Source organism: Schistocerca americana, chromosome 1 (assembly GCF_021461395.2).
Source record: "Schistocerca americana isolate TAMUIC-IGC-003095 chromosome 1, iqSchAmer2.1, whole genome shotgun sequence".
Lineage (NCBI taxonomy): Eukaryota > Metazoa > Arthropoda > Insecta > Orthoptera > Acrididae > Schistocerca > Schistocerca americana.
Genome location: NC_060119.1, coordinates 1184372301 through 1184386459, shown reverse-complemented (window position 1 = coordinate 1184386459; position 14159 = coordinate 1184372301). Strand labels below are relative to the sequence as shown.

The 14159-nt window shown below is 45.3% G+C and overlaps 1 protein-coding gene across 1 annotated transcript in view; it reads left to right on the top strand.

Annotated features, from left to right (window-relative positions):
• Nucleotides 1–14159, top strand: part of LOC124597953 (glutathione hydrolase 1 proenzyme-like) — a 115331-nt gene that overhangs the window by 31095 nt on the left and 70077 nt on the right. Inside the window, exon 3 of the mRNA XM_047135971.1 lies at nucleotides 6613–6805. Within this exon, the coding sequence (XP_046991927.1) occupies nucleotides 6613–6805 (193 nt within the window). The remainder of the gene's footprint in view (nucleotides 1–6612; nucleotides 6806–14159) is intronic.

Below are 14159 nucleotides of genomic sequence, written 5' to 3'. Positions count from 1 at the left end.
GAATAACCGAGCGAAGAGGAGAAATGAAAATCTACATAGAAACGTAGAAACAATGACAGCTACAATTAGAAAGAGGAGATTAAAGTTCTACGGTCATATTTACAGAATGAATGAGAATATTGTAAGAAAATGAAACGCCTACGGCTCTCCTTATGATCTTATTTATTGTGTTGCTACCAGTTTCTGCGCTTCAATGCGCGATCTTCAGGCCTTAGTTGATGCTGAAGGGATTATCACGTTCCATATATACGATGCATCAGTGGACAACATAACTCGTTTACGCAGAGTATCTGTAAATGTGATGTCGTCTCTCCAACCATCAACTGCCAACTCAACTTGAAGAGTCTTTACTCAACAGCTTCTCACCTGCGAGCGATTCATGTAATTTTTATCTTACCGATTATTACAGTGTCTCACATCGGTCTCGTGTACTGACTCTTTCCATAACAATGGAGATTTGCTCCTCAGTTCGGTGGTAACGAACTGGACGCACAAAATAAAATAAAAAATGGGCGTTTGCAAAAATTTATCCAGGCGCAGTGGGGAGGGTAAGGGGGAAAAGGAGGTAAACTCCAAGCTTTCTGTGCCAATCAAAGTTTTACAGCAATTGCTAAAGCTGTAGTACTGTCTTATTGCCATCTACTGCGTAAAGCTACAATCGGTTAAATGAAACGCATAGCCCAAATCACGGGAAATCACTTCTAGAAGTGTACAAGAATCCGGTAGTGAATATAAACAGAGTACTCCAGTTTCCAGCCCGCCCCCTGCCACCTCGCGAACCCACATGTCTCTGTCAGTGACAAAACGTTTCAAATTAAACAACAATTTCTTCCGTTAGTGAATACAGTTCCATCGCAACCAGTTCCCGAGTGAACGGTACGAGGGGAGCTACATACATTGGACATTTGGAGTCGTTTAAATTGTAACGACGTGTAAAGCTGCAAGTCTTCAGTGAACCAGCCATCACACAACTCAGTAGATTCGTGAAGTTTGGTCTGATGAGTCGCGATTTCGCCTCTTTCCTAATGATATTACGCGTCAAATGCAGCGACGGACCAATAGGCGTTTAACCTGCTATGACTGAAAGGTATAGTTCAGGCCGAAGGTGGTTCTGTGATGTTTTTGGAGTGTCATTCATATCATCACTTGGCCCTATTCATTCGAGTTAACGAGAACAGGAACCAGGATGTTTATTTCAGTATTCTGGGTGAGCAAGCGTTACCCTTTCTTCCATACGTTCGCGATGCATATGCTTTAAACATTGATGTATTTCGGAATGACAATAGCCGTCTTGACAGTGCAGAAAGCGTACGTCTCTGGTTTGACATGAATTTAGGCACCACGGCACCCCGACGGTCCCGCTAAATCATCCGCTCTAAATCCCATACATAATATCTTGAACTACTTGCGGAATTGAGTGAAGAAACGCAATCAACATCCCTGTAGTTTCGTAACCATACGGAACGTAATCATTAATGAGCGGCTTCAGGAGGATACAGCAACCTGAACAAACCTATGGACTCTCTTCCTTACCATATGAGGCCAGTTTCACGGTTAGCGGATGTGCTACACGGTATTAGCCTAATATCTCCTGCGGAAGAGACTGGCACGTTCTTTTGTCCGATGTCATTATTGTAAATTATCTTATACAAGCTTTATATGTGTGTGTGTTTTTGCATTGTGCCCGTCAGGCCTGACGGGATGTACAGTGTGCTAAGAAAACTAAAATTATGTCCAGAAAAAAACAGAACACCTTGAACGACTATAGATATGATGATCATATTCACAGCACTTGTACATTAGTATGTTCTGCAGAAATGATTAGTATTTGAACCACGTTAGCCCGCAGGTTCAAGGTCAACATCGATATCGCGGCGTAGCACTTCCTACTGGTAAAATGTGCCTGCGGCCCTTGTTGTCGCTATAAACTGAAGGTAATGGATCAGTGTGACTCGAGCAGTAGCGCAGGATGCCCTGCGGACGTATGCGCGAACCGTACGATCAAACCAGTGAGTTTAAAAGAGGGAGCATTATTGGCATGAGAAAATGTGATGCATCCACCCGGGAAATTACAGCTAGTGGTGGACGAGGTGTTTCGGCAGTGCAGTGGGTATGTGCAGAATGGTTCACAGAAGGCCGTAGAACACGACGAAGTGGGCCAGGTCGCACCATCCAGACCACCCCACGAAGAGATTGACACCTCATCCGAGTGGCATTGTGGGAAAGATCTGCGTCCTCCCTTCCTGCCAGAGCTTCTGTGAAGTTTGGAAGGTAGGAGACGCGGTACTGGCAGAACTGAAGCTGTGAGGACGGGTCGAGAGTCGTGCTTGGGTAGCTCAGATGGTAGAGCACTTGCCCGCGAAAGGCAAAGGTCTCGAGTTCGAGTCTCGGTCCAGCACACAGTTTTAATCTGTCAGGAAGTTTCACATCGTACACTATCAGAGGTGAAGCCCGTCGCCGTTTATTACTGCATGGGTTACGGGCGCGTCGTGCACTTCTCCGCCTACCTTTGACGGAATTGCAGAAATATGCTAGACGGCAATGGTGCATGGAACGACGTCACTAGAGACAGGAATGTATCAGATAGCGTATTCGGACGAATCCAGATTCTACACTACTGGCCATTAAAATTGCTACACCGAGAAGAAATGCAGATGATAAACGGGTATTCACTGGACAAATATATTATACTAGAATTGACATGTGATTACATTTTCACGCAATTTGGGTGCTTAGATCCTGAGAAACCAGTACCTCTGGCCGTAATAACAGCCTTGATACGCCTGGGCATTGAGTAAAAACGGAGCTTGGATGGTGTGTACAGGTATAGCTGCCCATGCAGCTTCAACACCATACCACAGTTCACCAAGAGTAGTGACTGGCGTATTGTGACGAGTCAGTTGCTCGGCCACCATTGACCAGACGTTTTCAGTTGGTGAGAGATCTGGAGAATGCGCTGGCCAGGGCAACAGTCGAACATTTTCTGTATCCATAAAGGCCCGTACAGGACCTGCAACATGCATTATACTGCTGAAATGTAGTGTTTCGCAGGGATCGAATGAAGGGTAGAGTCACGGGTCGCAACACATCTGAAATGTAGCGTCCACTGTTCAAAGTGCCGTCAATGCGAACAAGAGGTGACCGAGACGTGTAACCAATGGCACCCCATACTATCACTCAGGGTGATACGCCAGTATGGCGATGACGAATACACGCCTGCAATCTGCGTTCACTACGATGTCACCAAACACGGATGAGACAATCATGATGCTCTAAACAGAACCTGGATTCTTCCGACAAAATGACGTTTTGCCATTCGTGTACCCAGGTTCGTCGTTGAGTACACCATCGCAGGCGGTCCTGTCTGTGATGCAGCGTCAAGGGTAACCGCAACCATGGTCTCCGAGCTTATAGTCCATGCTGCTGCAAACGTCGTCGAACTGTTCGTGCAGATGGTTGTTGTGTTGCAAACGTCCCCATCTGTTGACTCAGGGATCGAGACATGGTTGCACTATCCGTTAAAGCCATGCGGATAAGATGCCTGTCATCTCGGCTGCTAGTGACACGAGGCCGTCGGGATCCAGCACGGCGTTCCGTATTACCCTCCTGAACCCACCGCTTCCATATTCTGCTAACAGTCATTGGATCTCGGCCAGCGCGAGCAGGAATGTCGCGATACGATAAACCGCAATCGCGATAGGCTACAATCCGACTTTTATCAAAGTCGGAAACGTGATGGTACGCATTTCTCCTCCTTACACGAGGCATCACAACAACGCTTCACCAGGCAACGCCGGTCAACTGCTGTTTGTGTATGAGAAATCGGTTGTAAACTTTCCTCATGTCAGCAGGTTGTAGGTGTCGGCACCGGTGCCAACCTTGTGTGAATGCTCTGAAAAGCTGATCATTTGCATATCACAGCATCTTCCTCCTGTCGGTTAAATTTCGCGTCTGTAGCACGTCATGTTCGTGGTGTAGCAATTTTAATGGCCAGTGGTGTATTTGTTTGAATGCGATGGCCGCATTTTGGTTTCCTGCAGACAGCGGGAGCCGCATCACAGTGACAGCACACGCACGAGGCATACAGCGCTAAGCCTTTCGGGATGTAAGGTCGTCGTCCAACAAACTCTCCTGTCTTGACGTTTCGACCATGACTGCGCTGGACATCCCCAGAGGAGCTCCTCCGCTGAGTCTTGCCGACTGACCGGTCGGACGTCCGAGAGCGACATGTATACTGTAGGAAAGGGGGTGTGGTCAAAGTAATACGTGATGAGCAGAGATAATCCTGGTCAAAGATAAAACTTAACCGTCGATTGTCGTCTTGTCGAAGATAAAACTGTCCAGCGATTGTGCAGAGCTACTGTCCATATGTCGCTAAGTTTCAGTGCCTCCTGCTTCCTATTAAAATTATCCTGATGCTTATAAATTTCTTTGCCTTCTCTACATGGTCATGGATAATAATTTGACGTTTTACATAAAATTCCTGTTTCAGAAAACTTCGTGGTTTCCTGACTGAAGAGCATGCTCCGCTACAGCTGATTTCTCTATTTTTCCTACTGGGCAAGGACTTTTGTGATCTTTTAGCAGTGTATTTACACTCCTCTTCGTAGTTCCAATACAAACTTCACCACACACACACGGAATTTTGTATACACCACATGTCGACAGAGGGGGGCGTTTATCCTTCACTGATCGGAGTACTTGACTTATTTTATTTGTTAGGCTAAAAACCGGTCTGATGCCATGTTTCTATAAAATCTTTTCTTTTAATAGAAGGGAGAGAAACTATTTTATTTTTTCCTGAGTAGATGCTTCAGACGTTTTATTTCAGCGTGCAGGTGTTCCAATATCCGTTTAATGACACCTCTCTTTTGTTGTGGGTGGTGATTGGAATTTTTATGCAAATATCTGTCCGTATGTCCTACCTTCTGAAAAAGTTTATATTCCAAACTTCCAACGGACTTATCATAGACCGCTACGGTCGCAGGTTCGAACCCTGCCTCGGGCATGGGTGTGTGTGATGTCCTTAGGTTAGTTAGGTTTAAGTAGTTCTAAGTTCTAGGAGACTGATGACTTTTGACGTTAAGTCCCATAGTGCTCAGAGTCATTTGATCCATTTTTTTGACATTATCATAACTAAAACATGCAAGAAAGATACTGTGTTATCATTTTCCATTTCCATGGTGAACTAAATTTTTGGATTAATTCTATTTAGATGATCAAAGAATTCGTCCAAAGCCTTACTATCATGGGGACAAACCACAATGTGTCATCTACAAACCTGTACTAGCGAGATGGTTTCTTACTTGCTATGTTTGTCCAGAGTCGATTGTTCGAATTTCTCCACGTAGAAATTAGCGACCAATTACTTTGACCACGCCCCCTTTCCTACAGTATTCATGTCGCTCTCGGACGTCCGACCGGTCAGTCGACAAGACTCAGCGAAGGAGCGCCTCTGAGGATGTCCAGCGCTGTCCGGGCCGAAACGTCAGTAACAGAACAGTTTCTGGGACCGCGACTTCACATCCCGAAAGGTTTACCAGTAGCTAAGTCATCCGGTCGCGAAAGCCTTCATTCTATGATACAGCGCTAACTCGAGGATATATGGTGTGGAGTGTTGTTGGGTACAGCCACAAATCATGGTTGGTGCGTGCCCAAGACACTGTGACCAGTATGACCTACGACACCCCAGGCGCAATTTTTCAGCAAGACAATGCACTGCCATATGTTGCTCCACGAACACCTGCCTTCTTTTTGTCACAGAATGTCAGCTTTTTGCCCTGGCGCGTCAGATCACCAGACTTGTCGCCAATCGAAAATGTGTGGGATATGGCGAAACGATGGTTGCAGCGCTGTGACCCAATGCCAACCACCATAGATGAACTTTGGAACCAGGTGAATGCAGCATGGATGGTTACGCCATAAGACGCAATTAGCCCCTTATACGCGTTGATACCATCACGCATAGAACAAGTCTCTACCAAACAATAGGACATATGCTGAACCAAGGTCATCGAAATGCTAATCGTTTCCGCAGAACATACTAATGTACATGTCTTGTGAATATGAACATCGTATCTCTAGTCGTTCATGGTGCCCCGTTTTTTTAACGTGAGTGTATAATGATTTACGTAATCAATAATGTTATCACTAATGTTACTTATTTTCTGAGAGATCTTTCTATGGGTATGTAGGCAGCGTATTTCCTTGTTTTTGTGTAGCAATTGCCTTTGCATTGCGAGCTATTTTTTTAACTTCTTTGTAAGGCTGCCTAGTTCAGCAGCATGTATAGGGACTACAGCTGTTTGTTTTATTGTAATGAGTTCCTTGTGATTGTTATTTATGTTAAGCAGGGTTTCATTAACTCTGCAGATTAGTATGCGATATGTAGCTTGTTTGTGTTCTGCTCGAAGCGAAAAGTAACTATGTAAATTGTCGTGCCTGTTACTGTTTCTTTGCTGATGGCATTAAAGGTACATTCGTTTTCTTTGCTAATGTGTACTTCGTTTTATGGAAGGAAATAATATTCGGCACTTGGTACACAGTCAGTGTTATCTCGTAATTTATGTTGAGCGACATGATTTTAACACTGTTCCCATATTCAACCAACAGGTGCAGAATCTATCGCAGTTCCTGGTACGTTACCCGGCCTGTGGGAAGTTCATCAAAAGTATGGTAAATTACCCTGGAATATGTTGTTTGATGCAGCAATTGAGCTGTCTGCAAATGGATTCAGAGTTAGTCCAGATCTTGCTAAAAACTTAGCAAAGCACTCAGGAATGATATTATCAGACCCAAATTTGAGGTAATAGCTCTTTTCTCTCTGTCTCTCTTTGTATGTTTGTATGTTTTCTTTAGTGTTCTTAATATGCTGCCAAAAGCGAGAATTCAGACACAAATGACACAAATGGAAAAAAGTACCTTGTATTTGAAAGATGACTAATGCCTGAAACAAAACCCTGCAAAGTCTGAGAGCAAATGTCCCATTGTTCGCTAACGGTAAGCTATACATAATACTTTCTATGTTCTAAACACGTCAGTTGTGTGTTAAAAACCAACGTTTCAACGCCAGTTGTACCGTCTTCATCAGTAGTGAAACTGACTACTGCACCTGCTCTCTACGGTCCTTTTTAATCCTTATTCTACGGCTGAGATATTTTCGAAGACTCGTACCAGAACGCATGTTCTCGGAAAACACATGCGATGCACAGTAACCATCTTACGGCGTATTCCGTCGAAGTATGTTCACTACGTATTTCTGTGAAACATTCGATACCGACGAGGCAGAAAAACTCGCAGTGTTTCTGTGAATCTTCTGTATTTATTCTGTTAATCTGACTAAGTTACTGGATCACCAAACAATATTAATAAATTGGTGGAACGAGTGTTTTGTGTTTGACCTTCTTCGCTGGTGAATTGTGCTCCCTTGGAATTCTACAGATAAATACCAGTCTTGGCCAGGTCTAAATCACTCTGTAGCCTCTGACTGACTCCAGTGATTGATCATTGATCGAGTAGTCAAAGAGTACCAGACTAGTCGGCTATTTACATGCAATAGCTCTTTTGAATCCTGCCTGCAAGTTATGCTCGGAAACAGTCGTTAGGTAGGCCTCCTATTCCTCGTAGCGAGCTAAATTGCGAGTCGGACCTTCATAGAACCTACAGTCCGACGTTAAGATATCCTCAGAAAATGGTGACGAAACGCTGGATATCTCCAAGAAATTAATCTGACCACTGTACAATAGAAAAAAAGTTCGAATGTGTGTGAAATCTTATGGGACTGCTAAGGTCATCAGCCCCTAAGCTTACACACTACCTAACCTACATTATCCTAAGGACAAACACAGACACACCCATGCCCGAGGGAGGACTCGAACCTCCGCCGGAACCAGCCGCGCAGTCCACGACTGCAGCGCCTTAAACCGCTCGGCTAATCCCGCGCGGCACTGTACAGTAGACCGAATTATTTTAATCAGTATATATTTGGTTATGTCAAGCAGGACTTTCTCAGTACAACTGAATAAATGTTCCGATTCCGATATGCCATAGATATGTAACTTGCGAAAACCACACGCACGCACGCACACACACACACACACACACATACACACACACACACACACATCCTGGACTTCACTATGTGCAATCTGCATTTTGTCAAGGAAAAAAGCATTTAGAGTTTCGCACTAACGATGTTAGTGTAAAAAGTGCTAATTCCCACAGACAAGACATGTGATTGGTGCTCAAATGGCTCTGAGCACTATGGGACTTAACGTCTGAGGTCATCAGTCCCCTAGACTTAGAACTACTTAAACCTAACTAACCTAAGGACATCACACACATCCATGCCCGAGGCAGGATTCCAGACTGAAGCGCCTAGAAGCGCTCGGCCACAGCGGCCGTCCTGAATGGTGCGAAAAGTGGCAGTTGACCCTAAATAACGAAAAGTGTGAGATCATCTACACAGAGTACGCGAAAGAACTTGCCCCCCTTCTAACAGCCGTGTACCGCAAGTCTCTAGAGGAACGGAAGGTTCCAAATGAGTGGAAAAGAGCACAGGTAGTCCCAGTCTTCAAGAAGGGTCGTCGAGCAGATGCGCAAAACAATAGACCTATAACTCTGACGTCGATCTCTTGTAGAATTTTAGAACATGTTTTTTGCTCGAGTATCATGTCGTTTTTGGAAACCCAGAATCTACTATGTAGGAATCAACATGGATTCCGGAAACAGCGATCGTGTGAGACCCAACTCGCTTTATTTGTTCATGAGACCCAGAAAATATTAGATACAGGCTCTTAGGTAGATGCTATTTTTCTTGACTTCTGGAAGGCGTTCGATACAGTTCCGCACTGTCGCCTGATAAACAAAGTAAGAGCCTACGGAATATCAGACTAGCTGTGTGGCTGGATTGAAGAGTTTTTAGCAAACAGAACACAGCATGTTGTTATCAATGGAGAGACGTCTACAGACGTTAAAGTAACCTCTGGCGTGCCACAGGGGAGTGTTATGGGACCATTGCTTTTCACGATATATATAAATGACCTAGTAGATAGTGTCGGAAGTTCCATGCGGCTTTTCGCGGATGATGCTGTAGTATACAGAGAAGTTCCAGCATTAGAAAATTGTAGCGAAATGCAGGAAGATCTGCAGCGGATAGGCACTTGGTGCAGGGAGTGGCAACTGACCCTTAACATAGACAACTGTAATGTATTGCGAATACATAGAAAGAAGGATCCTTTATTGTATGATTATATGATAGCGGAACAAACACTGGTAGCAGTTACTTCTGTAAAATATCTCAGAGTATGCGTGCGGAACGATTTGAAGTGGAATGATCATATAAAATTAATTGTTGGTAAGGCGGGTGCCAGGTTGAGATTCATTGGGAGATTCCTTAGAAAATGTAGTCCATCAACAAAGTAGGTGGCTTACAAAACACTCGTTCGACCTGTACTTGAGTATTGTTCATCAGTGTGGCATCTGTACCAGGTCAGGTTGACAGAGGAGATAGAGAAGATCCAAAGAAGAGCGGCGCGTTTGGTCACAGGGTTATTTGGTAAGCGTGATAGCGTTACGGAGATGTTTAGCAAACTCAAGTGGCAGACTCTGCAAGAGAGGCGCTCTGCATCGCGGTGTAGCTTGCTCGCCAGGTTTCGGGAGGGTGCGCTTCTGGATGAGGTATCGAATATATTGCTTCCCCCTACTTATACCTCCCGAGGAGATCACGAATGTAAAATTAGAGAGATTAGAGCGCGCACGGAGGCTTTCAGACAGTCGTTCTTCCCGCGAACCATACGCGACTGGAACAGGAAAGGGAGGTAATGACAGTGGCACGTAAAGTGCCCTCCGCCACACACCGTTGGGTGGCTTGCGTAGTATAAATGTAGATGTAGATGTAGATGTAGATCATCCACATGAGTGCTAAAAGGAACTCGTTAAACTTCGGTTACACTATAAATCAATCTAATCTAAAAGCCGTAAATCCAACTAAATATCTAAGTATTAGAGTTACAAAACACCTTAAATTGGAAGGAAAACATAGAAAATGTTGTGGGGAAGGCTAACCAAAGACTGCGTTTTATTGGCAGGACACTTAGAAAATGTAACAGACGCACTAAGTAACTAAGGAGACTGCCTACACTACGCTTGTCCGTCCTCTTTTAGAATGCTGCTGCGCCGTGTGGGATCCTTACCACATAGGACTGACGGAGTACATCGAAAAAGTTCAAAGAAGGGCAGCACGTTTTGTATTATCGCTAAATATGGGAGAGAGTGTCACAGAAATGATACAGGATTTGGGCTGGACATCATTAAAAGAAAGGCGTTTTTCTTTGCGACGGAATCTTCTCACGAAATTCCAATGACCAACTTTCTCCTCCGAATACCAAAATATTTTGTTGACACCGACCAACGTAGGGAGGAACGATCACCACGATAAAATAAGGGACATCAGAGTTCGTACGGAAAGATGTAGGTATTCATTTTTTCCACGCGCTATACGAGATTGGAATAGTAGAGAACTGTGAAGGTGATTCGATGAACCCTCTGCCAGGCACTTAAATGTGATTTGCGCAGTATCCATGTAGACGAAGATGTAGATGTAGAGCGATCTGCAAAGATATCATCATATGCAAGCACAAAGTACGTTGTATAAATCTACAACAAACTGACGTCAGCGAGATACATTGATGATCGAAAACATAATGACCACTGCCCACCGCGAGATTCAGACTCTCTTGCGGGCACGTGACGCTGTAAGGAAAGTGTGTAAGCGAAGGAGAGATGAATGCAGAATAGTCATAGCGACGATATGGAAATGCAATGTCGTAAGTGACTTTGACGGACAGCAGATTGTTATGGATCGCACCTACGAGCGAGCATCTCGGAACAGCGAAGCTGATGGAGTGTTCGCGTTGGACTGTCGAGAGCACGCACATGAGTGTTTGAAGTATGGTGAAATGACGAGTAGAAGACAAGGTGTTGGACGGTCATGCCTCGTCACTAAATGTGGAGGTTGGATGCGCGCTCGCTCTGTAAGACAGGGTAGATGCGATCTATAGCAGATATGACGGCACAGTACAGTGCTAGTGCCGGCACCAGCGTTTCGAAGAACATTGTTCAGCACATGTTGCTAAACATGGGGCTTTGCAGCAGACCACCTCTACATCTCAGCGACATCGTCAATTACGATTTGCAGTGGGTACAGGATTATTGAGACTGGACCATGAATCAGTGGATGCATCGCTGAGTCATATGAATCACGTTTCTTGTTACACCAGGTCGACAATTGTGTCCAGGTACGCTGGTATCCAAAAGAATGGGTGCTCAAATACCCACCCCGACGAGGACACAGGACTGCGGGGCAGTATTGGGCTACAAGTGACGTTCACCTGGACTTTCACAGGGACTTTGGTAGCAATCATTTCATGCTTGATACCTTCCATGACAGGGACGGCATCTTCCAGGAGGATAACTGTCCGTGTCACAAAGCCAGAATCTTGCCTTATTTGAACCGATACAACACATCGGGACACTATGGAGCACCAGCCCTGCGCCCACGAGCCACCAGCCCAAAATTTACGGGAATTCCTTGACTGAGTGAAGACATTCGGTGACACATAGCTCCAGACACCTGCTGGGGATATGTTCAAACCATGCCACGGAGAATTACTGCTTCATTTCGTTCCAAGGGCGGAGCAAAACGTTTCTAAGTAGGTGTCATAACGAAAATTCCTGACAGATTAAATCTGTGTGATGGATCGAGCCTCGAACTCGGTACCTTTTCCTTTCGTAGGCAAGGACTCTACTAACTGAGCTATCCAAGCACGACTCACGAACCTTCCTCACAGCAGACAGAGATCAGGTACTGGTAGAAGTAAAGCTGTGAGGAAGGGCTGTAAGTCGTGTTTGGGTATCTCAGCTAGTAGAGCACTTGCCCTTAAAAAGAAAAAGGTCCCGAATTCGAGTCTCGGTTCGGCGAGCAGTTTTAATCTGTCAGGAAGTTTCACTTCAGCACACATTAAGCTCTCAAGTGAAAATCTGGCTCATTGGTGTAGGACTGTACGTATGCGCATCTCCACAGTGGCCCTTTGTAGAATCGAATGACATGTGCCACCAACAAGTCATGTAAGACGCTTCGTTGTGACATGTGACAGAACTAAGCAAATGTACAGTATCAACTAAGACAACTTACAAACACTTCGCATAATGAAAATCACTGAACAAGATGAAACCAGCTCTGCGACTCAGCTCTATTCTCTTCTTTCACCCCAGTACTCAAACTAATAAATGAGCAATTTAAAATGTTATAATAAAAACATTTAATTCCGACCTGCGATCATTACAACAAATTCTGGGTGGAAGTCATTTAACATGAAACGATGAATAATCCACTCTTTTCAAGTCAGTCGGAATGAATAACGAACACGATGTAACAAAACCGACTGCAAGTCATTGGGGGGGGGGGGGGGGGAGGAGGTAAGGACCAATACATGGAATTAGACAGATAAGTCAGCGCTGCGGTACAAGTGCACAGAAACATGTGACGTTTTGAAATGAGCTCACCAAGTTGAGTTCTTTTTGATTGAACAGGTGCTGTCCCAAGTGGCATCTGGTACACCAATTGTCCTTTAGCTGCACCCCAAGAACCGATGATTCCCTCACCTGATGTACGGCTGCCCACTTGGCCTACTGTCCTCACGTCCACGTGGCCCCAATGAGCATACCGTGCACTCAGCCAAGAACTGCTTAGAAGGTGTCCTACCATCTTGTTCCTCCTTGAGCGCCGGACTGAGAGACTTCCACGCGAGCCCAGTACACCTCCAAAAGGCTCGCTACTTGTCACGGACGCCCTCTGTGCCACCATGTGTGAAGCCATTGCTTGTTAATGCTCAAAGAGTGTAGCCATACACATTCTTGATAAGAGCCAACACAGCTCAGACACCTACTAAATATTGTGTTTGTTCTCTTTTGGGACACAGTAGAGCAGCGATTCTGCGTGACAAGGATTCGATCAGTCGTTATTTGTCTGGAGGCACAAGGCACCAGGAGACTGAGTACTAAGGCCAAGCAATTCCTGTGAATTATGGGCTGGCTGTTGGTGAATGTTCAGTAGCATCCCAGAGGTGTTGCATAGGGTTCAGAACAGGTCCATTTGGTGACCACGACATCAAGTGACATCATTATCGCCATCGTCAGATGACTGTAACATGGTCCTGGTCTTGTGACATGGACAGTTACCACAATGGAAGATGCTGCCATTGCCCAGGGAGACATCAAGCACGAAGGGATGCAAGTATTCCGTAATAATGTTCATGCAGGCCACCTCTGTCATCGTGCAGTCTATTACTGCCATAGGCCCCATGGGAGACCAGATGAATACTGTCCCCACCGGGCTGCGTCCATGGCGCGTTTCATGTGCAGAGCAGCCTGGATGACAGTCTAGACGGACACCACCATCGACCTGGTACAACAAGAAACTTGATCCATCCGGTCAGGCGTCTCGTCCACTGATCCATGGTCCAAGCTCAATGACTGCATGTCCACCGCAATCGTAACTGATGATGTCTTTGCGTCCACATGGGAAAAGGTCGGAGTCGTCTGTTGCGGAGTCCGCTGTCCAACAACGAGCGCTGAACAGTGTGCTCCGAAACACTGGACCCTACACTCTACCGTCAGATCTGCTGCAGGTCGCGCCACCTACCCTATTTTACTAAGTGGACTACTCTGGTATCTCCATGCTTTGTGATGAGACATGGACGCCCAACACCTTGTCGCCTACTCGTGGTTCACCGTCCTTCCAATGCTTTCAATGAATACTCACGGAAGTATCTCGCGAACATTTAATTAGGTTTTCGCGATACTCGTTCCCAAGCGCCGGTCCATAATAATCCGCCTTCTCAAAGTGGCTTTTCCCAGTGGATTTCCCCATTTGCAGCCCATAAAGTTCGTCTCCTCTCCGCCCACCTTACCACCCACATGCCCGCAACTCCACTAGGCATCATTCAGTCTGCAATGGACAGTGGTCAAAATATTTTTGCTCACCAGTCTATCTGAAGGTCTGTAATTCCAAAATTTCATACCACTGTAATGTTACGTACTATTTTTCCCCATTCTGCTGTTACTAAGTATTCTGTAATAATAGTGTCCCATGTTGTGTT